The 25,797-nt window shown below is 40.5% G+C and overlaps 1 protein-coding gene across 1 annotated transcript in view; it reads left to right on the top strand.

The window, feature by feature from the left end:
* The window catches only part of LOC134453404 (microfibril-associated glycoprotein 4-like), a 37,904-nt gene extending 12,454 nt beyond the window's left edge, over positions 1-25,450 (top strand). Inside the window, exon 4 of the mRNA XM_063204248.1 lies at positions 25,182-25,450. Within this exon, the coding sequence (XP_063060318.1) occupies positions 25,182-25,435 (254 nt within the window). The 3' untranslated portion in view covers positions 25,436-25,450. The remainder of the gene's footprint in view (positions 1-25,181) is intronic.
* The last annotated feature ends 347 nt before the right edge of the window (positions 25,451-25,797 follow it).

The raw sequence follows: 25,797 nt of genomic DNA, 5'->3' as shown, positions 1-25,797 counted from the left end.
TCACTTTCCGTTTTTTTCTTATTCATACAAAACCGTGCGTGCTGGAGATTCACGCCCAACTAGTTTCGAAATGTGCAGATGTTTTAAATAGTGACTGCTATGTAGTCAACTGTTGATTTTTTGCTATTGTTATATGATGAGCATCCTTCAACGCCAATCAGGGACTGTGTTTTTTTGTAACATAATACTGGGTTAGCCAAATGTTTTGCTGAAAAACAAATATATATTTTTTTATATTATAAAATTCTAGTTTTCTATTTGACATGCAAGGCTGCCCACGTTTTAGGCAATGTTCTCTTTTTCTTCATACAAAGCCGCGCGCACTAGGGACTCAAGCCCAACTAGTTTCGAAATATGCAGATGTTCAAATGGTGATGGCTATGTAGCCAACTGTTGATTTTTTTTGTTATATGAGGAGCGTCCGTCAACGGCATTCAGGACCGTGTTTTGTTATGACATAATGCTGGGTTAGCCAAATGTTTTGCTGAAAAATAAATATAAAATTTCCACTTGGACTTGTGCTTGTCTGTCTGTTTTCTCCTTCAAATGGTTAGGCGATCTCATCATTATCACTAATATTACTACTAGGGTACTACTACTACTACTATTAAATTATTAGACTATATCATATTGTTATTATTATAAACATTGGCAAAGGCAACAACCACTTTCTCCTACTGATTAAAACGACGGAAAAGGTTCAGTAGCGCAATCCATCGCTCCTTTTATTCAGGAGATGCACCACGGGGGACAGGCCATGGCTAGCCCACTTAAATAACAATACTTATTAGGATTACATGTTACATTTTCAATATTCTGGATTCAGAAAAGGCAGGCTAATATTTTTTCCATTTCACTTGTTTGCATTTAAATCAATTGTAACGTGAGCTGTCGATTGCTATTATGGTCAAATGCACTCGTGGGGTGGGGCTCCATCATACGGTGTTTAAAATGATTAATTTTAATGTATTATATTTTTATTTCATATGTGAACGTGATGATGAGTGGCATATAAGATTATGCACAATGTATTATTCTTAATATCCTCAGTAGATTTTGGTAGGTTAGTTGGGTATTGCTGTGATGGAGCTGTAGCCTATTGCAGCTCGTGCCACCTAACGTGCGTCATGCACTATACTGTTAAGAATCGGTCAGTAATGTGCTCAGCTAAGCACAGCGTGTTTAATTTCTCGAACTAATGACATGAATTGCCTTGAGCAGTGGGCCAACGTCGGAATCATGCAGGAATCGCGGGCGGCAGCGAGACAAACTATTACAGGTGCGGGCGGGAGCGGGACTGAAAATCATAATTCATTGCGGGAGCGGGCGGGAGCGGGACTGAACACTGCGGGAGCGGGCGGGCGCGGGACTGGAAAATCTGTCCCGCGCAGACCTCTAGTTTAGAACTACCGGTATATCTCCTTATAGTCTAAAAAATATTATTATCATACATATATTTATATGTGGCACATTTAGGATGTAGCCTATGTATTGTGTGAAGAAATGCAACAAAATAATTACCACACAAGATTCTTATGTGACCAGTGCTGGGTGTGTAGGCTAAACTGTGGATTAAAGTGGAGTGATTGCAAGAAACAAAGACATTTGCTGCAACAAAGACAGCGTTTTAAGGTAGGCCTACACCGTTTGGTTATACATTTTGTTGACTTATGGTTGTGCTTTGAAGTAGCAAGGTTGGGCTTATTTGCTGCATGGTGGGTTTATTGCACAATGTAGACAGACTACTCTTCTAAAAATCCCCACACTCAAAACGTTGTGCCTGTGCTCATCCTGTCTTCCTTAAACTATATTTCAGTAGGCCTACAAACTGTCAAAATGACAGTGGAGTGCACATTTGCATGGAACTAGCGTGATGTAGCCTAACCTGCAACTAGTTTGATGAATGCTTTGGACGGTGATGATGGTTGCAGTGGTGTAGTCTACTGTTTGAATTGGTATACTGTATATTTGAGCATTTTTTATGTGGGTATACAGTATATTTGTGCTATTCTAAATAATGGATCAATCAATTTTAAGTGGGTATACTGTAATCCCTGAAATTTTGAAATGGGTGCGTATACCTGCGTTTTACGTAGACTAGGCCTACACCACTGGCTGTGCATTTCATCAAGGTGTAGGCTACAATTCTCCACTTCAGGTTGATATTTTGACAACACTAATGTCCACATGTAGTACGACTGCAGATTTCGTGGATTTTGTCTTTTTGGTTAGGAAATCATGTTGTTAGCTTTGTTTTTTGTTTTTTTGGTTTAAAAAAAAAAAAAAAGAGCCGGAAAGGGGAAAATTGTCCCTGTTAGTCCAGCGGATGGGTGATTTGATCGTGCACTTTTGAGTAAAAGCATGAAAATCGGTACACATATCCTTCTTGATATGCTGATTAATATTAGCGTTGGAGGCGTCGCGAAAAATTCTTCGTTTTCAAGATGGCCGCCAAATCCAATATGGCCGACCCATATTAATGAATCTACCTTACACTTTGTAGTAAAAGCATGAAAATTGGTACACATATCCTTCTTGATATGCTGATTAACATTAGCATTGGAGGCGTCATGAAAAATTAATCGTTTTCAAGATGGCCGCCAAAACCAATATGGCCAATTCGTATTTATGAATCTACCTATCTACCTAACACTTGGTAGTAAAGGCATGAAAATCGGTACACATATCCTTCTTGATATGCTGATTAAGTTTAGCGTTGGAGGCGTTGCGCAAAATTCATCGTTTTCAAGATGGCCGCCAAATCCAATAAGACCGACCCATATTAATGAATCTACCTGAGACTTGTTAGTAAAAGCATGAAAATCGGTACACATGTCCTTGATATGCTGATTAATATTAGCATTGGAGGCGTCGCGGGGAAAAAAACATTGTTTTCAAGATGGCCGCCAAATCAAATATGGCCAGCCCATATTAACTACCTGGTAATTTGTGGTAAAAGCATGACAATTGGTACACATAGTTACTTTACATTAGATGCTTACCCTAGTAACACAGAACGTAAAGAGAACGTTTGACTTTTGGTTCTCTAAAGGTTGGGGTTATTACCAAACCAAAATTTACCACTTAGAAACGTTCCCTTTGGTTACAGTAAAAAACAAGCAGCCATTGGTTCCGGTTCGGTTCTGGATACGTTTCAGATACGTAATTTTTGGTTCTGTTTTGGTTCTCACTGGGTTGCCAGGAAAGTTTAATTTAAGTTCCCAGAACGATATATGTGTGGTTCCCATTCCATTCCATCGCCGTTCTCTCACCGTACCTTTATTGCTTTTCATGTTTGTTCCCTCATCGTTCCCATATGGTTCCCATAACCTTGATGGTTACATTATAGGTCTGGTCACGTCTGGTTCCCTAGACGTGCTCCTGATGTTCCCCCAACTTTGTTTATACTGTGTTGTTCAGAGCATAAGCAATGATGACTGTCCACCCGATTAAATCATATACGTCTACATATTAGTAACAGTATTTCCTCCAGATTTAATCATGTACACAATCTATTTTTTATTCCATTTCATTCATTTAACTCAACTTGGTTGGGTCGATCTAGGGTTTGGCTGTGCACACAACATCACACAAAAGATGTGAGTGAAAGAAATAACTTGTTACACCTTTGCCGGTAACAAGCAGGCCCTTCACAACCAATCTGTCCATCAGCGCCTGGCCAAACCTAATTACTTAGGGCTGGTATATCATGATTCAATTGCTTGCACCTGAAAAACTCCTAATCAATCTGGTCACATGGTACTCTTGAGCCTGTATATAAACCTGCTGTCAGAGTGCTTTAGTTATTTGCCTGCCTGCCTGCCTGCTGGCTGGTCAGCATGGCACAGCATAGCGCTTGTTTAACTGCTTTGCAAGCAAGCTAATAGCGCTTTTGGCTTATGGCATTTGTTAACTACATCTTGTGCCTTGCTTTGTGAGCTAGTCAGTAACAGCACATGTTACATTGCTTGCGCCATTGTGCACTTGATGTAGATGGTATGATTATCTTTAAACTTCATTAAGGAAAACATTTTGTATTAATCCCCACTAGATTGTGTTCATACATGCTCAGCTGATATTTATCTCACATTGTGGTACAGTACGGTATAGACTGATATATAAAATACAGTCATCATACATGATTTCAGCAACTTTAATCATCATTCTAAGATAGCAGTGTGCCAACCTGATGCCAGGCGCAGGGTGTTTCAGTGATGGTGGAGGATGGGAGGTGCTTAAGTACCATGATCAGGGTACCTCAACTATGGTGAGAGATAGTGGGGCAGGACCAAAACACATTCACAATAATAAACAAGGTTGGGGGAACATCAGGAGCATGTCTAAGAAACCAAATATGCAACCAACAAGGTTAAGGGAACCATATGGGAACGACAAGGGAACAAACATGACATGAACAGGAATAAAGTGACGGTGAGAGAACAATAAGGGAACGGAATGGGAACTACACATATAACATTCTAGGAACAAAAGTTAAACTTTCCTGCCAACCAAGTGAGAATGGAAAAATAACCAAAAATGACTCTCTGGGGACGTACCCAGAACTAAACTGGAACCAAGGGCTTGTGTTCCAGGAACCTTCGTAGAACTAAAAATTGTTAGTAGGGTATTCATATTAGGGGCCATGAACAAAAATCAAATATGACTGACCCATATTACAATACAATACATTGCAATGTGTATTTATGTAGCACAGTATCACAACTATGAAGTTTACTCAAAGCACTTTGAAGAAAGACATACACGCATACATACACATTCACACACCAGCTGTGCACAGTGGGCAGACTGCCGTACGGCACCGGTTGTCACGCGAGACACACACACACACACACACACACACACACACACACACACACACACACACACACACACACACACACACACACACACACACACACACACACACACACACACACACACACACACATGCCAAATCTTCACATCATTATCATGGTCTAGAAATGAATCCTATACTGTACATGTAAACTTTTCACTCAAGTTATATTTTACATACCCTGAGTTGACTTTTTGATGGCCATCATGTTCCAACTGTGCCATTCACCATTTATTCAAAGTTTATGTCAATCTTTTAATTAGGCATTATTGGCAGTTTGATTGATGTTGGCCATAGTATATACCATAGCCTGTGAAATCCTACTACTTTACACAATTGTTCTGATCTGAAATGTAGCATGGATTCCATCCCTCAGTGAGGGTACCAGATCTTGGGGTGCAATCAGGAGAATGAGTAGGGGTGTAAAGGCGATGGCTGCAGTTTGTTTGAATAGATACAACTAACATGATTGGATATGGGCTACACATATGCCAAATACCACATTCTCAACGACCTATAAACTGCCATGGGCAATCGTAAATCACAACTTTACTCTGAGAAATTGTATAACCACCAGATTATCTCACTTGTGAGATCAACTTGTGTTAACTAGGCAAAACATACACACACACACACACACACACACACACACACACACACACACACACACACACACACACACACACACACACACACACACACACACACACACAAGCACACTGCACTTTCTGCACTAAACCCAAACATACACACACACACACAGACATACGAACACACACACAGACGCACACCGCACCTTCTACCTGCACTAAACACATACACACACATACATACACACACACACACACACACACACACAACACACACACACACACACACACACACACACACACACACACACACACACACACACACACACACACACACACACACACTGCTGCTGGTGTACTTGACTTGACAGACCTTTTTAATATTTATTTTTCTTCAAAATGCTACTATTACCATGTCAGAATGCCATAAAGGACTTTTTAGGAAAAGCACAAAAGCACAACAATACCTCTTAATGTATGTCCTCTACAAGTCTTCTGTTGTCCAGTCTTGCACTTTAAATGTCTGTATGAGCACTGTCTATGTCCATACTGTCTTAAGTCCATGTATAAGTACTGTCTATGTCTATACTGTCTATGTCCTTACCTAGATTAGTCTATGTCTGTATGGGAAAGCAAGAAATGTAATTTCAAATTCTTTGTATGACCAGTGCATGTAAAGAAATTGACAATAAAACCTACTTGACTTGACTTGACTAAAATATATACCATACAACTTGCATTGGGTGCAGGATTGCAGTTTGCTTGAAAACCTTGTGCAGCTAGAAGTAGTCATCAACTATTCGTTTCTTTGAAGTAAGCAATCATACCAATGTCCATGAATTAAGTGAACTTTCTGTCTAGCAATCTTGAAATCCTGGCCCTTTTGGAATTTGTACAAGGCCTATGCAGTTATCACTAAGCTCTAGAGGTGCTGTACATCCCACAAGCCCCTCAAAAGCCTTGGATTTGTACATAACGCTACTGCCGTATTACCTATTTGAGGCCTCAAGAATGCAATCAGTGTACCTATTGAAGAGTATTAGCACAGAACATTTCATACATATCTGTCCATCTGCACACAACCTATAATGCAAACAAAGTCAGCAATCTTCAAAGTGTAAGGCTTTAACACTTTATCAGTTCATGTACCTATTATAGAGTGGTAGAACACAAGAGGTGGTGCAAACTCTGCAAAACATTGCAGAAAATAATCTATTGTGGTGGTGGCAGACACAGTTTGGGCAAAACCATAACATATGCAGTAGAGTAGAGTATCGTTTATGCATCACTTCATTTGATAACATGCCAATAATGTTTAATCATTGTCAATGGTATTTTGTGAGTGTTAATTATATGCAATGCCAAAATATTTTTGTAGAAAAATATGTAATTTCTTATAAACACTATCTTAGTTGGCCATTTTGAAAATGTGTTTTTTTCCCACAATGCCTCAATTTCTAATATTAATGAGCACATCAAGAAGTAAATGTGGACCAGTTTCCATGGTTTTACTAAAAGTGCCTGAAGGATTTATTAAAATGCGTTTGCCATATTTGATTTGTCAGCCATCTTGAAATGTAAACTTTTTTGCAATCAAAATATAAAAAAGTAACTGTGCACAAATTTCCATGCCTTTACTACAAACTGTCAGGTAGCTTCATTAATATGGGTTGGCCATAATGGATGTGGCGGCCATCTTGAAAATACAGCATTTTTAGCAATGCCTCCAATGGTAATATTTATCAGCATATCAAGAATGATATGTGTACCGATTTTCATGCTTTTATTACCAGGTGTCAAGAAGATTCATTAATATGGGTAGGCCATATTGGATTTGGCGGCCATCTTGAAAATGCTAAATTCTTCGCACCGCCTCCAATGCTAATACTAATCAGCATATCAAGAAGGATATATGTACCAATTTTCATGCTTTTAATACCAAGTGTCAGGTAGATTCATTAATATGGGTCGGCCATACTGGATTTGGCGGCCATCTTGAAAACAACGCATTTTTCGCTACATCTCCAATGCTAATATTAATCAGCATATCAAGAAGGATATGTGTACCGATTTTCATGCTTTCACTACCAAATATCAGGTAGATTCATTAATATGGGTTGGCCATATTGGATTTGGCGGCCATCTTGAAAACGATGCATTTTTCGCGACGCCTCCAACGCTAATATTAATCAGCATATCAAGAAGGATATGTGTACCGATTTTCATGCTTTTACTCAAAAGTGCACGATAAGGCCCTTTTGTGTGTCCCATCCGCCGAACTATGTAGGAAAAGTCCTCCCACTCCGCCCCTGTATACTAGTGTTGTACTCACACCATGAATCTACTTTAACTTTTACTTTTGACAGCTCTGTTGTCATTTAAAGCGAGGGGATTTCCACTGAAGAATATTGAGGATTATTTCTTCCTCATACTCCTCATAGAGTCTGTCAATCAAATTTGAAAAGAGTCTGTCTTTATAAAAAAAAAATCAGTGGGGCAAGATAACATACTGGCACGCACGCACACACACACACACACACACACACACACACACACACACACACACACACACACACACACACACACACACACACACACACACACACACACACAAAGATGCATAGACATGCATATGCACACACACACACACACACACACACACACACACACACACACACACACACACACACACACACACACACACACACACACACACACACACACACACACACACACACACACACACACACAGACACACACACACACACACACACAGTGAGAAGGAGACTCCCACACATGCACATACCTCTCATTACCATTTCAAGTGTGGGGTTTTTCTAATGCAGATTATTTCTTCCTTCCTCATATTTTGTACCATCTCACAGAGTCTGTAAATCAACTTTAATAGACTGAGCCTCGCAACAACCTAGGGGCATAGGCAAACACACACACACAAACACACACACACACACACACACCACACACACACACACACCACACACACACACACACATCACACACACACACACACTGTCCTAGGATTGTAATCATCACCTTGTAAATAACTGTAGGCTGCTTTGGATAAAGACAGCTGAATATATCACATTATTGAATTGGACAGGTAAAACAAGGTTTACTGAAATATACGGTCCTAGATTGTAATAAACTTATCCACTTTGCCCATCATGGTGGTTCGGTACAACCAACAGATGCAATTCAAATTCCTCTTGTTCCCAGTGCTGGTTCTAATCAATCTAATGGCCCCAGGCAAAAAAAAACCTTTTCCTTTACGTGCATTTTTAGAAATTGGTCTCTGCATAACTGACATATATGTGCTGCATGGGCATGTTCACCAATAAACTTTGTCTATGGTAGTTTAATGTTTTATTTCACTTGACATTCTACTTTCTACATTCTACTCTCCTTTCAGGTGCCCCTCCAAAATTTGGTGACCCAGGAGGCTGCCTTCAGGGGCGTAGTACCAAATTTGGGGCCCTAGGAACAACTTCTTTCATGGGCCCCCCTACTCACACCCAAACACAATATCCCGTTTAAAAAAAAATACAAGAACTACGTGTTTCTTTGGTATTTTATGGTCAAAGTTGTCTTCGTCTGTATAATTCCTATGTACGAATGTGTACTTCTGCCGTCCAGCAAAAACGATTACGTAATATTGTGACGTCAATGCAAATGATGGATATCAATGTCTCATGTCTCCTTAGTGCACGAAATATTAGGCTAAATGCATTGTGAAAAGAGATTTACCAGTCTCTCTCCTCCCCCTCACACCATAGTGATGAAGTGATTAAAAGTCATCTCTACTACAAAGTGTAAGGTAGATTCATTAATATGGGTCGGCCATATTGGATTTGGCGGCCATCTTGAAAACGAAGAATTTTTCGCGACGCCTCCAACGCTAATATTAATCAGCATATCAAGAAGGATATGTGTACCGATTTTCATGCTTTTACTCAAAAGTGCACGATCAAATCACCCATCCGCTGGACTAACAGGGACAATTTTCCCCTTTCCGGCTCTTTTTTTTTTTTTTTAAACCAAAAAAACAAAAAACAAAGCTAACAACATGATTTCCTAACCAAAAAGACAAAATCCACGAAATCTGCAGTCGTACTACATGTGGACATTAGTGTAACGGGATACGGGAAATGTAAACTTTTATCAATCAAAATATAAAAAAGTAACTGTGCACAAATTTCCATGCCTTTACTACAAACTGTCAGGTAGCTTCATTAATATGGGTTGGCCATAATGGATGTGGCGGCCATCTTGAAAATACAGCATTTTTAGCAATGCCTCCAATGGTAATATTTATCAGCATATCAAGAATGATATGTGTACCGATTTTCATGCTTTTATTACCAGGTGTCAAGAAGATTCATTAATATGGGTAGGCCATATTGGATTTGGCGGCCATCTTGAAAATGCTAAATTCTTCGCACCGCCTCCAATGCTAATACTAATCAGCATATCAAGAAGGATATATGTACCAATTTTCATGCTTTTAATACCAAGTGTCAGGTAGATTCATTAATATGGGTCGGCCATACTGGATTTGGCGGCCATCTTGAAAACAACGCATTTTTCGCTACATCTCCAATGCTAATATTAATCAGCATATCAAGAAGGATATGTGTACCGATTTTCATGCTTTCACTACCAAATATCAGGTAGATTCATTAATATGGGTTGGCCATATTGGATTTGGCGGCCATCTTGAAAACGATGCATTTTTCGCGACGCCTCCAACGCTAATATTAATCAGCATATCAAGAAGGATATGTGTACCGATTTTCATGCTTTTACTCAAAAGTGCACGATAAGGCCCTTTTGTGTGTCCCATCCGCCGAACTATGTGGGAAAAGTCCTCCCACTCCGCCCCTGTATACTAGTGTTGTACTCACACCATGAATCTACTTTAACTTTTACTTTTGACAGCTCTGTTGTCATTTAAAGCGAGGGGATTTCCACTGAAGAATATTGAGGATTAGTTGTTCCTCATACTCCTCATAGAGTCTGTCAATCAAATTTGAAAAGAGTCTGTCTTTATAAAAAAAAATCAGTGGGGCAAGATAACATACTGGCACACACGCACACACACATATACATACACACACACACACACACACACACACACACACACACACACACACACACACACACACACACAAAGATGCATACACATGCATATGCACACACACACACACCCCACACACACACACACACACACACACACACACACACACACACACACACACACACACACACACACACACACACACACACACACAGTGAGAAGGAGACTCCCACACATGCACATACCTCTCATTACCATTTCAAGTGTGGGGTTTTTCTAATGCAGATTATTTCTTCCTTCCTCATATTTTGTACCATCTCACAGAGTCTGTAAATCAACTTTAATAGACTGAGCCTCGCAACAACCTAGGGGCATAGGCAAACACACACACACAAACACACACACACACACACACACACACACACACACACACACACACACACACACACACACACACACACACACACACACTGTCCTAGGATTGTAATCATCACCTTGTAAATAACTGTAGGCTGCTTTGGATAAAGACAGGTGATTAGCTGAATATATCACATTATTGAATTGGACAGGTAAAACAAGGTTAACTGAAATATACGGTCCTAGATTGTAATAAACTAATCCACTTTGCCCATCATGGTGGTTCGGTATAACCAACGGCTGCAATTCAAATTCCTCTTGTTCCCAGGGCTGGTTCTAATCAATCTGATGGTCCCAGGCAAAAAAAAACCTTTTCCTTTACGTGCATTTTTAGAAATTGGTCTCTGCATAACTGATATATACCTACATATGTGCTGCATGGGCATGTTCACCAATAAACTTTGTCTATGGTAGTTTAATGTTTTATTTCACTTGACATTCTACTTTCTACATTCTACTCTCCTTTCAGGTGCCCCTCCAAAATTTGGTGACCCAGGAGGCTGCCTTCAGGGGCGTAGCACCAAATTTGGGGCCCTAGGAACAACTTCTTTCATGGGCCCCCCTACTCACACCCAAACACCCCCCCCACCCCCCCCCACCCCCCCCCCCCCCCCCCCCCCCCCCCGCCGCGTGAAGGCGCGACTAATATTGTCATCCTCCTTGCCATCCTCAGAAAACCCCTCTAGGCCTATGCTTTCCTCCCCTTCACTTGAATCATCCTCATTTTCAATCATATGATAGCCTATCACAGACATAATGACCTTATTTTTCACATCACCAGTTGTGGAAAGTCTGCTATCATATTCATAGAGATGACTTTTAATCACTTCATCACTATGGTGTGAGGGGGAGGAGAGAGACTGGTAAATCTCTTTTCACAATGCATTTAGCCTAATATTTCGTGCACTAAGGAGACATGAGACATTGATATCCATCATTTGCATTGACGTCACAATATTACGTAATCGTTTTTGCTGGACGGCAGAAGTACACATTCGTACATAGGAATTATACAGACGAAGACAACTTTGACCATAAAATACCAAAGAAACACGTAGTTCTTGTATTTTTTTTTAAACGGGATATGTACCTGGCATTATCATGCTAGGTTGGCCACGGTGGACGTGTTCAAATCATAGATTTATTAAAATGTATTCTGCTCCACTAGATGGCATAACGGGGACGGGCGTTACAGGAAACTGGGAGAAGAAGAGAAAGTTGTTGCTTGCTTCCAGCCATGAACTTACTCTGCCTGCGATGTATTTTTTTAATCCCGTGTTTATTTTCTTCAGTAAAGTTGTGAACTTAAACCAAATCTCTGCATTGGCAAAATAAGCACCTTTATGCACCGTTTCTTCATTGGTGACTGGGCACCGCGGCTGCATCCTCTTCTTCGTGGCATGGCACAGGTAAGATAATGCTGCTAACCTAACTTACTAGGCTACAAGGCGCACGGTACATTTTGTGTCAGGCATTTCGCAAAGTGGTGTTTTGAATAGCATATCTTTTCATCTCAGATGTAGGCCTATCTTGTAGGTTAGGATTCTCTCGCTTCGTTTCATCCAAGTGGATTTCATTGTTGTTTCAGCCACGTCTGCACAATGTAGGCTATTGTGAAATATAATTATATATCTTATCTTCTGTGAACATGTCCAATATGTTCATTTGTACTGTATTATTATTGATCACTTATGTTACCAGTCCATCACTGCTACCTGTCCTGTCTTGCACTTTCTGTCTGTCTGTAAATTGTCAGTCCTGTCTATGTCCTGGCATGGTAGAGAGAAAACGTAATTTCGTTTCCCTTGTATGACCATAAAGAAAGTGACAATAAAAGCTGACTTGACATACTTCAATGTTTCAAATCGGTGTTGCATTACATTGCACATGTAGAAACACATAGGACAGATTGTCGGTTACATACTTTGATTAAATAATTTTGATTTGATTAAATAAATCATTTGAAAAGATGAAAAGATGGAAGGTCCGCACACTGTTGCTGCTCCAGGTTTATTAACACAACGTTTCGACCATGCAGTCTGGTCTTCGTCAGGTGTATGTGAGTTTGTGTAACATGACAGTTCTTTTAAAGGCCAACTTCCGATTAAACACAAATTTACTTACTCCTTTTGAAGATCGGACTGTCAGCCCAAGTTAAACTCACTCGCAAGGCTCTCATAGCGGTGCGTCACCTCGCCTGGCTGTGTTTCCCGGTGTTTCCCAATTTACATCAATAATGCAGAGAAACGAGCGAATCACGAAAGCCTTTCTGTGTTTCGTCACGTCGAAAGAAGGCGTTGGCCACAAAGGTTTATGTCGACCCATTTTTCTAAAAACATGTCGAGTAATTTTTTTCTGCTTGTTTTCAATACAAGCAACGTCTGGTGGCCCGAAATCTAGCTTAGCTTAGCTATCAGCTGGTTGCTACTCTCAGGTACACACACAGCACAAAGCCTCATCCATAGAGCAAGTCCACTGTGGTTGCTCCGTGCCTGCAGCTTGCCTAGGGGTCGCTGTCGAAAGAGCACAGCCCTGAATGGAGCATGCACGCCTCCGTTGGCGACCCTATAGTGCAGTACCACCCGGGGAAGTGGCGACTCTGTTTCCCATTACATTCGCTCCAAGAACAGGAGGACTGAGCCAATCAGAGACGCATTTCTACGAGAGCTGGAAGAGTGAGCCAATCAGAGACGCATTTCCACGAGAAACACGGAACACCCTCTTGTTTCTCCACAAGCCACCTTGCTGGCTTTCAAAAACGGCTTGAAACAAAGCAACCAGAACGTTTTTTAAAACAGGACCAACGCGAAACACATTCAATAACAATGGGGAACACAGCAATATTAATCAAATGACGTTGAGAGGCCATCTTTAAAGACTCTTGAAGGAAGAGGCGGGCGCATTGCGCCGTTGAGTGACATCTCCTCCAAGTGAGGTCATAGTTCAAAACACAAACAGAAAAAAGGGGGAATTACACAGAAACCCACATGTAAATAAAGAAAATTACATAAAGAGAAAAGAACACCACTCAATAGAAACAAAAATGACAAGTGCCCAAATGTACAGTGCGATCCATCACCAAAGACATGTCTCATGTCATGTTATTCAATAGTTCTGCACAAAACAAAAAGGGGGATAATCCATAATATACCAAAGTCAGGATAAGTAGCCTATAAAAAAGGTCTTATATCGAAGTCTTCATTTAGCCCATGGGGTGACATAGTATTCAGCGCATATATGTGGTAAGTCTCACGTTGTAAAAGCAAACGGTCGTGATTGCCGCCTCTAGGAGGCCTCTCCACTCTCTCAATCCCCGTATATCTGAGTGTGCAGACATTGTGGCCCGCTGCCAGGAAGTGCGCTGCTACTGGGTTGCGTGTGTCACCGCATCGAATATTACTACGATGTTCCGAGATGCGTGTGCGTAATGGTCTGCTCGTCTTACCCACATACGCAAGACCACACGGGCATTTGAGTAAATATACGACAAACGGAGTGTTGCAATTAATGACACCACGGATGTTCAAAGTCTTGCCTGTGTGTGGATGTGTGTATGTTCTGCTTCTCATTGTATAGCCACATTGTGCGCAGTTGCCGCATTTCATGTTTAATCGTGTTTAAGTCCGGCACCTGTCCAATCTGGATGTGCGCGCTCTCCAAAACGCTACTGTCATTTGAAAAGATGACCTTCACAAGAGAAAGAAAAGCACAACAAACCTGTTATTTATCTTTTATTGTTTTTATTGTTTAGTAATTGCAGGTTCATCAGTCAGGTGGTCAGCACCCAAACTAAAACCATGAGTCATGGTGGCCAGGATGACGTCCAAGAATTGCATCCCAGCAGCACAGGTAAATACATGACTAGTAAGTTGGGATGAGTGTTATTTTCTGACATTTTACATCACATTTTAATTCAGACAATATTGCCAAGGGAGTTAATTATTCAGTACTGTACCAGTACATTACAATGCATGGCTAGATTCATTTAAATAGCATGTTTGTCTTTTCTTTTTTTCTAATTAGATGGGGGAGCCAACATGAAGAGGTGTCCAGAGATGCTTCTTTCGCTTTGGCTTTGCAGCAGCACCAGGACCTCACCATCAGTGATGCTGTTCCCCTCATCCATCGGGCCTACCCTTACATTCCTACCCTGATGCACTGATCACCTGTACCAGATGTTGGAGTTTTCAGAAGGGCTCTAAATTAACTTTTTTTATTCACTAGTAGCCAAAATGGCTAGTATGTTAATCTCCAAACATACCGGTACATTAAATAATGGGTCAAAGTGCCAAGTATGTTTTCTTTTCTACGAGCAAAACTTAATTTTCCCACCATTTGGCTGGTTGTCTGGTGAGCCCTGGTTGTCATTGATAGTGAGTAGTTGTGATAATAAATATCCATCCAGACATGTCCTGCTTATTTTATTGTACTAATACAACAATGTAGAACATTTTCTGTGAAAGCCCAACTGGGAAACTCCAACTCCCATTGACATTGTGACACAGCACACAAGTGTTCACTGCACGAAATTGCATTTATGCTTCACCCGTGCAAGGGGGCAGCCCCCAATGGCGCCCCAAGGGAGCAGTGTGGCGGTACCATGCTCAGGGTATCTCAGTCATGGAGGAGGATGGGGGAGAGCACTGATTTACTTAACTCCCCCCACCAACCTGGTGGGTAGGGATGGAGTCCAACCGGCAACCTTTGGGATACAAGGCTGACACTCTAACCACTTACCCATGACCGCCTGTCAATCTTCAGTCTAGTCTAACTAATTATATTGTCTCCACTAAATGAATATCTCAGGTGACATGGGTATACTGGTATGGGGATAGTGCTGTATGTAAATAATATTAACCCATTTTAGCCGGCACCAAAATGCCAGCTAATTGCCTATGCCCCTTTTAAGAAAGGTGTCCTCATCCTATAAAAACCCAAATAACTAAATAAGTCTCTGAAGCACATACAGACATGATATGAGTTTTAAAAGCGAAGACCATCCTCTAGCATTAGAACATGTTAATTCAGCTCTAACATACTCACATTTTTAATCTAAAAAAATCTAATATGTCATGCCTAAATGCTGTGTCGCTCCAGGCACCTAGGTCAATACAACGTGTACACAGCATCCAGCATCAATGGGTTGACTATTACAGGCCTAGTTCAGATAACCATTTATTAATATAAATAAGTACTTGCACGTCTATTGTACATGTCCACCCCAGAATAGGTATCCCCTCCCATCACCTACAAAACCGTGAAATGTATTTGTACTTTGTGTCTAAAAATAAAGTATTTGAGCCATTAAATGAACTGATTACTACATTGAGTTGGTGTGATTAAGAGGTTGAAATCGGCTAAACTTGACTTGGTGTGCTGGACCTCTGGCTCTTCCATACATCCAATGTGTCATGACATCAGATCATTGCTCTTCTCATCTGGAGAAACAGAAAGATAACACTTAGCTGACACTTATCCAAAGCAACTTCGTTACTCACAGTGAATTGTTAACTGTCCCTGCAGCATGGGGCTTGGTGCCTAACTCAAGGGTAGGCCTACTTCAGCCTGGATGGGAGGTGAAGGGAGAGGTGTAGGATGGGATTTGAACCTGCAACCCTCCAATCTTAATGCCACTTCCCAAACCATTAAGCCTCTAATGTGTGTGATTGATTTCAGAGGGCAGACAATTTGGATGACAACACAACAAAGTGGTGGACTTCATATTATTGACAACAACATCGACACTGGTGGGCCTATGCATGTCATTATAAATAGGCCAGCATGGATAAGGTGATTGGCATTTCATGACAGCATCATGCTGGAAAGTAGGCCTACTACTTGGGAAATCAGCGCTAGAGATGTACACATAGTTTATTTTTTACATTTGAACCTTAACAGTATGAACGTCGTAGCCTTGCTATTTCACCAAGAGCTTTATGAATTCCGTGTTTATGTTACAGCCAGCAATATCATTGCGTAATGATGCTGATAATTAACGTTAATCATGGAAAGCATCTTACATTGACCTCACAGAAAAAGCCACTGAAATTGCACATTAGACTTAAATTAACTAGCGTTCACGAATTAAGAGACAAATGATGATATAAAGGATGGCAAATGAGAAACTTACCGTGGTGCTCATCCAGCTACTTGAGTAGGCTAGTTTGATGGTTTTCCAGTTGGTTGCCGCGATTCACCTCAGCTTTCTCGTTTTATTTTGAGATCCAGTGAAAAGTCACGCCTGGTTTGTATCCCTATCTGTTTTTGTAACAAACAACACAATGGGTGTTCACGGTGTTTAGTTTAGTTAGATCTAAGTTACGTTATGAGTTACTAAACGTTGCGAGTCCCATAGGAATCCATTCATTAATGCGGCACTCTTGCCGTCCAGTAGCCGTCCACTAGAACGTTTGACGTCACATGCAAATCATGGATAGAACTGAACGTTCTTCAATATGCATCACTGAACAGAAACACACGCGCTCGCGCACACATTCATTCACTTGCACTGGCCCGCTGCACGCACCCGCACGTCATTTGTCCGTTAGTTGTTTTTTGGGAGAGCAAGGAATAGAGAATCAGCTGTGATTTACTGGCAGAAGCTTACTATGGAATGTTGCTTAAAATAGGCTGGAACAAAAGTATCGCTGTTTAGATTTGATGCCGTTATTCTCAACCTTTTAAAGTCAGGGCACCCCGAACCTAGTCACATCATTATTTATTAGGCTACTGCATAGGCTATAGTTTCAGATTTAAATTGGCCAGTAACTATTTCACAGTAGCCTACCTTAAATAGGGTAATTGTCATGAGCACTCAATGCAGATAGGCTACCTGCTCAGCACGGAGGTAGGTAGGCTACTTTGCCTATCTTTTGTATTGCGCTTTGCGCAGATTAGAATGGCGTCAGCAGCATTCAAAACGCAGACTGGTGCCCCGTCAAAATCTCGTCATTAATTTACCACACTTCAGCTACAACGGACGTTGTCAGATGGCCAGGGAAAGTAACCAGAGATTTCCTATTGAGAGTGTTGAGACCGCAAAATGAAAGCAGAATGACGGTTCAGGACTGACAGCTCGCACCGCCACCTTGACATTGGCAACTGATGAACGTGACGTTGATTAATATCGTTACGAGGACATAATCAATCTGCAAATGTGATGCACCCGATTGAGAAACTGCTTTTCCTCAACATTAGGATATTAGGCTAGCTAAAATAGGCTCACCTTCTCTCAAGTTCGCACAATTTGCATCTGCTGTGACAGGGGGCATCTTCACGTTTGTGACATTTTCTTGATTCATTTTACAAATTAGCTTTGCTATTTGGATATTTGAACCTACATGGTCCGTGTATATTTTCGTTCATTCATTATTCTATTTCGGATATCACACGAGAAAGGAATAAGGACTTGTTTATGATGATTTACGCTTGAATATCACTTGTGAAATGGAACCAAGCGCCATATTTTGATATTTTGTAGGTACTGAAAATGAAACGTTGAATCTTAGAAAAGAGAGAAAAGCAATAAAGAAAAACGTCCTGAATTGCGTCTTTTGTTTATTCAGAATTCGGGTGCCCTGAGAGTAAATCCTGGAAGGCTGGTTGAGCCTTCATTACATGGTTTCTTTGGAGGCAAACGGACTTTGCAGGCATTGTTGATGCAATATTCAGAACGTTGCTACACTTCAAAGATGTGGTCGATCTGTGATGACTGTGCGAGGAATTTGTGTCATGAGATGGTTGCGTAGGCTATCCATATCAAGCAAGCGCCAAAAGCATGTGCATACGCCCCACCACCATTGAGTAGGGCGTCCCAGAGGAGGAAGAATGATTTACTGTCTATTTTTTGACTTATACTAATCAACCAATTTAACCTTCGCAACCTTATTTCATGTGCTTAGGCCTGGTCTTAAGACTTAAGATCTTAAGTATTTGGCCATATAGCCTATTATAGCGTCCTAATCCAACAGAAGTGCAGCTGTGCGACCAGGAGAGATATCTTCGATGGGAAGGGGTAGACCAACTGTCATTGAGAACATTGACAGTTCTTACGATCAGCATCAGTTTCCCAGTTCATCTCCAGCCTTTAGGTGTATACCCGGACATATTGCTTTCCAACAATATCACTAATGTTCCAAATACACCAAAGTGAAATGTGTATTCAACATGCGTAAAACTTGGTATGGAGAGCGCGCGCTCCAGCTCATTGTAGTCTAGAGGATATGTCGAAAAGATGTTCACTTCCGGAAGAAAGCATGAAAATTGGTATATAGGGGGTTTTGGGGATGCTGATTCCAATTAGAAGCGGCTCCACGCTCGCAAACGAAGGGATCTACTTCAAAAACACAAAATCCAAGATGGCCGCCATCGCAAAAACCTGTATTTGTTTTGAGCCATAACTTCGGATCTGGTTGTTGTATGAGCATGATCTTGGTGTCAAAATGTAGGTTTTGTGGCCCAATAATTTAATTTAAAGGCAATATAAGCCTCTAACTAAAGATATGACAAAGATATAGGGTGCAACAATTGCAGCAATCACATTGACGCGTTTGTGTGAACTGTGCTGATTTAAGAAAGCGAGGCATGATGATTTATGTTAGGCTTGGTGTATCCTATTCTAAGGTACTAGGGATTTGTAAGTATGTATTCATGTTCCTGGACTCAAATACAGTGTTGCCAATTTGGCGACTTTGTCTCTAGGTTTAGCGACTTTTGGACCTGCTGACAAAAAAACACATCTGGCGACTTTGGCGACTTTTTGGTGAATCTGGCTACTTTGAAAAACTCTTCATTTAAGTGACAAAATCATTGTTTTTCAACATAACTGCAGCTCTGCGTAGCCGTGCACACATCTTTTCTAGAGATTTGTGCTGCATGCGTGATGCTGTGACGTCATACGTAACGTCATCTGGCGACTTCTAGCGACTTTTTTTCAATCAAGCCATATTCTGTTCACTCATAAAATCACAAAAAAGTTATTTCTGGAAGAAAATAAATCAATAATAATAATAATAAGACTGCATTTCCAGAGAGACAATGCTATTAGTATGCTTGCGGCTTATGCACACACACAGAGCTGTTGTATACACACAGAGAAACACGAGGGAAAGAGATAGAGGTCTGAGTGTGTGTGTGTGTGTGTGTGTGTGTGTGTCTGTCTGTCTGTGAGAGAGAGAGGTGTGTGTGTGTGTGTGTGTGTGTGGAGATGCTTCAGGTGCCTTTCAGCAATGGGTGGGTAGGGGTGGGATTCAAACCTGCAACCCTCTGACAGACCAACAGTAGGCCACTGCCACTTACTGTATAGAGTGGCCACAGCACCATATTAGGCCACGGTTGCCCAGGTGACAGCAGAGGTCTAAAGTTCTACAAGGCTGTGTGTGTGTGTGTGTGTGTGTGTGTGTGTGTGTGTGTGTGTGTGTGTGTGTGTGTGTGTGTGTGTGTGTGTAGATTCTAAAGGTGACAGTATGGCAGTCAGCTGAGTAATATGTGCAGCCTTATTTTTACGCTGTCATATCTCCAAAAGTTTTGCAAGTTGTTAGATGATATTGACACACAAATGGCACAACCCTGCTCTTCATGTCAAAGCTGAGATCACTTTTCTAGGCCAAATGGTTCAGTCAAAAAATTGACATATTCAGGCCTATGCGCTGAGCTGTTCACATATTTTTTTCTAAGTGAATGAGGTCACATCATAGGGATTTTTAAGAGTTGGCTTATGATCTTCACACAGTTTGTATTCAGAGCCAAGACCTCTCTGACAATGCCTTTACCCCAGGACAGGTCATCTCTCACTCTAACTGCCACAGTTTGTGACATCATCATCTTGACCATTCTACCATTCATTTCAATGAGGGGGAAAACAGAGAGAAAACTGAGGAAAAACAAGTCTGGTGAACAAATGAAAGGGGGTAGGCCAGCGAAAAATACACCACCCTGGGCCCTTTTCGAGCCGTTCGTTTTGGCACTCGAACCGTGTCTCTATCTCGAACGCTGCAACGATTCAAAGCCGCCATACTAATGAATGGCGATTCCCATAGGCCGAGGTGAATGGAAAAATGTAGAATAATAATAAACTGTTTCCCCCAAGCATACTAAATAAACTGTTGGAGAACAATTAGTATGCTTGCTGGGGGCAAGCAGAGGCCTTTGGCAAGCATACTAAATAATACTATAGGACTATTTCATACATGGTAGACACAATCATCTGCTGTTATGAGGACATCTCTGTCATCTGGGAACTGTCCATTTGTTACCAGCGTAGTTATCTGCATTTGCCAGAAATGCCTGCCAATCTGGTAACAAATGAACAGTTCCCAGATTTAGACTACACTACTAACTAGAATGGGCACTCGGTAGAGCGCAAACCTTCGCCTACGCCACTTATTTTTTTCTGGCCATCTTCAAAATGTGGGGCATAACATTCTCCAAATTTTGGTGTTAGTTTCATTTAAATGGGACCGGAATATCGTAATATTACATTTTTGGCCCAGTCTTGACCTCTTATTCAATTCAGCATGCACACGTTCTTCTGGCATATAGTGCTTGGCAAAGAAAAACGTTTTTGACCTTTTTGTGACCTTGACCTTGACCTTTGACCCAATCACTCCCAAAAAGTAATCGGTTGTTCCTTGGGTCATGACCAATCATCCCACTAAATGTCATAAAAATCGGCTCAATTTACGTTTTGACCTTTTCGTGACCTTGACCTTGACCTTTGACCCAATCACTCCCAAAAAGTAATTGATTGTTCCCTGGGTCATGACCAATCATCCCACTAAATTTCATAAAAAATCGGCTCAATTTACGTTTTTGACCTTTTCGTGACCTTGGCCTGGACCTTTGACCTTTGACCCAATCACTCCCAAAAACTAATCGATTGTTCCTTGGGTCATGGCCAATCATCCCACTAAATTTCATAAAAATCGGCTCAGTTCTTTCTGAGTTTGACCTTTTCGTGACCTTGACCTTTGACCCAATCACTCCCAAAAAGTAATCGATTATTCCTTGGGTCATGACCAATCATCCCACTAAATTTCATAAAAATCGGCTCAGTTCTGACTGAGTTATACGAAGTACAAACAAACATTTTGACCTTGACCTTTGACCTTTGACCCAATCACTCCCAAAAACTAATCGATTGTTCCTTGGGTCATGACCAATCATCCCACTAAATTTCATAAAAATCGGCTCAGTTCTGACTGAGTTATACGAAGTACAAACAAACATTTTGACCTTGACCTTTGACCTTTGACCCAATCACTCCCAAAAACTAATCGATTGTTCCTTGGGTCATGACCAATCATCCCACCAAATTTCATAAAAATCGGCTCAGTTCTGACTGAGTTATACGAAGTACATACAAACAAACAAACAAACAAACAAACATATTCACAAATAAATAAAAATAAATAAATACACAGCAGTCAAAACATAACCTTCGCCGACTTTGTCTTGGCGAAGGTAAAGATGCCGTTTCCAAAGATGTATTCCAACTAGAGGTGAAGTGCAGCTGTACTAGTACTTGTACAAATAGACCTGCCAGATATCGGTGCAAGTGCATGGAGGCAGAGTAAAGTGCACACGTCTGTGCAAGTGCACATGCAATTTCTAAGACTGACCACTGACTGTTTTTGCATCTGTCATAGCTATTGTAGAGTGGATTATTAAGTGTTAGCCCTATGGTCTTCTGTTTGCTTTTTGAATGCAGGAAAAATGATGTTCCCCATAGTATTTATCATCATCATCATCATCATCATCATCATCATCATCATCATCATCATCATCATCATTATTATTATTATTATTATTATTATTATTATTATTGATTTACTTTCTTCCAGATATAAAGTTTTTAAGTTGTGAATAAAATGATGGACTGACTGAAAAAAAAGCTGGTACTCATGATCCTAAATTCATAAACTCAAAGTGATACTGTCCCATTTTTGGAAATACACTTATTTTACACCTCCCTTCGAGTTAAATAATAGGATTTTACCGTTCTCCTGTACTTCCAACCGGTTTTTAGTTATGGCAGTGCACATTTTACCTCCAAGCTAACAGTTAATATTGAGTCCTATGAGACCAGTTAGCCGCGAGCTGGTCTGATAGGACTCAATGTTAACTGCTAGCATGGAGGTAAAATTTGCACTGCCATACCCAGAGAACGGTTGAAAGTACAGGAGAGCGTTAAAACCCTATTATTTAACTCAAGGGGAGGTGTAAAATAAGTCTATTTCAAAAAATGGGACAGTATCACTTTAAAGATGCAAGTTGGGTGCTAAATATCACATAGGCTTTATGCAGCCATATTTGTGTATAGTATAGGTATCCTAAGTATCTGTGTGCTTCAGGGATATTCTGAACAAATCAAGTTAAGTGATAACCCAGGCTTTATTTACAATAACTTGTAACACTAAGTTATGTTTCATTGCAACTTTGAGGGCATTTCCACCTTTTATCTTAAAAAAGCCCGGATTTAGCTGTCCATTGGCTAAAAGTGTGTTTATTACATAGTGTGTCGTTAATCTGGTAACCAAATACTTAGCTCACCGGTTTCTCCTCTTCATGCTGAATCCATACATATCTCATATGTTAAATTTGGTTTAACTAATCAAAAGTAATAACAGTTTATATATTTTAGAGCGCCCCCCGCAGGCCATTTTGTTATCTCTGTGTTTGACACTCGAACTCAAATTGTTCTATAGACCCTAAACTTCAACTTGGAAGTGAAAACAAAACTTAAACACCAATTTGAAATGACTGAGCCTAATACGACCCCACTAAAAGGATCTACAAGTATAAAAATATAGCTATCGCAATTGCGGCCATCTTCAATTTCTCAACTTTGAGGTGAATCCTTAATATTTTGATGCTGAAATGGCTTACTCATGACTTCAGCGATAACCAAAACCTACAATTAGTCGTCAAGATCAATATTCTAGTGCATATTCATCCAAAGTTGTGGATAACTATAAATTTGGCCATCGGAGATGTCGGCCATCTTGGATTTCTCGATTTTCAGTGTGGTACCTAGGTTTTGCAAAGCTAAATGGCTCATAAATTAATTCAGCAATCCCAAGAACCCACATTTAGTCGCAGAGGTCAGGATTATATGACATATGCAACCTAAGTAATGAAGAATTGTTAATTTGGCGGCCATCTTGGATTTGTCCATTTTGAGGGTGATCCCTTGATTTTTGAGCTTGGAGCCGCTTCTTATCGTAATCAGCATACCTGAAAACCTTTGTATACAAATTTTCATGCTTTCTTCCGGAAGTGAACATCTTTGCCAAAAATCCTGACATATCCTCTAGACTACTACACTTGCCAGAATACGTAACAGTTTGCGTGAGAACACTGCTTTTGACCGTTTGCTCCCTAATGCATATTACTACATGTGAAAGGGTATAATAGGTTATTGATTCCAGAGACTTTAGCCTTTATTTAGGCTATAAAGTTGAGTCCATAACATAAAGGGAACTTCATCTCTATTTTATAAGGCGGACGCACGCTCCAATACAGGCCTAACCATCACGCGTGCTGCGCATAGGCCTACTAGCCTGTACATCGCAAAAATGTTTTTCATCATTCTATTATTTTTCTGTTGTGTCTCTGGCTCCAGCTACTGTTCTGTGTGTCGTTTGGTAGATAGACCTTTTCTGATGCGTTTCAGACGGCAAACTTTCCTTCCGGGTAAACAGAGGGGGAGGGGTCAGTCAAATGAAATTCAATAAACGAATAGCCAAATATCACAAATTGAAAAACGATCAAAAATTTTGTCATTTTTTATAATGCTATTATGGTATGAAGTAACACATGCAGAAAACAAAATACAGCCATTTCTGCTTGTATTGCTTTAATCAAAACAAGAAGTTGCACCCTTTTTTGAATTTCATATTTCATTCCAAAATAGAATAATGAATGAACGAAAAAGTACACGGACCACCAAGTGAGAACGGAAAAATAACCAAACATGACTCTCTGGGGACGTACCCAGAACTAAACTGGAACCAAGGGCTTGTGTTCCAGGAACCTTCGTAGAACTAAAAATTGTTAGTAGGGATGTATTTAATTTCTGTGTTTTCCTTGTTAAATTCCTATACAATTTAAAATGCCACTAAATATAGCCTGTCCTAACAAAACACATAAATAGTATCTGGTTTGAAATAACATCTGGTTTCAAATAATCTGGTTTGAAATAATACCTGTTTTGTGTGATTCACAGGTGATTCTCTGACCTATGTGAATGGCTATAAATTCTCAACCTACGACAAAGACCAAGATGTATGGTCCTACAACTGTGCAGATACCCATAAGGGTGGCTTTTGGTTTAACAACTGCCACCGTGCCAACCCTACTGGTTTGTTCCAAAAGGGGATAAATTCTCAGGAGGGGATCAATTGGTATTACTGGAAGAGTGGCTTCATCTCCCTGAAGTCCATGACAATGAAAATCAGGAGAGTGACTCCACCTGAGTGATGATCAGAAGCCTTGCACTTGCTTCCTTTTTCTCACCTTTCAAAGTTTTCCTTTTGCATGGCTAACAGTAATCAGAAATCAGTAATCAGTAAGCAGGGGTGTAAATAATAATTGATATGTATTAATGCATCGATCCAACGGCCAATAATTGAATCATATTGTATCGTACCGTGGGGCATTCGCTGGCCCCTGCCCAATTCCATAGCTGTTAATTGTGCAATATAATAAAAGTTGAAAAGTAATTGGAAAAGTATGGTATTGGTAAAGTAGACAATGCATAGCAGAAGAGTGCATCCAAGTGGTTAGTGAAGGCTTCATAGTTCAGTTGTTCCCAAACTGGGGGTGGGGACCCCGAGGTTTAC

This window comes from Engraulis encrasicolus, chromosome 1 (genome assembly GCF_034702125.1).
Source record: "Engraulis encrasicolus isolate BLACKSEA-1 chromosome 1, IST_EnEncr_1.0, whole genome shotgun sequence".
Taxonomy (NCBI): Eukaryota; Metazoa; Chordata; class Actinopteri; order Clupeiformes; family Engraulidae; genus Engraulis; species Engraulis encrasicolus.
This window is presented reverse-complemented; position numbering and strand designations above follow the sequence as displayed.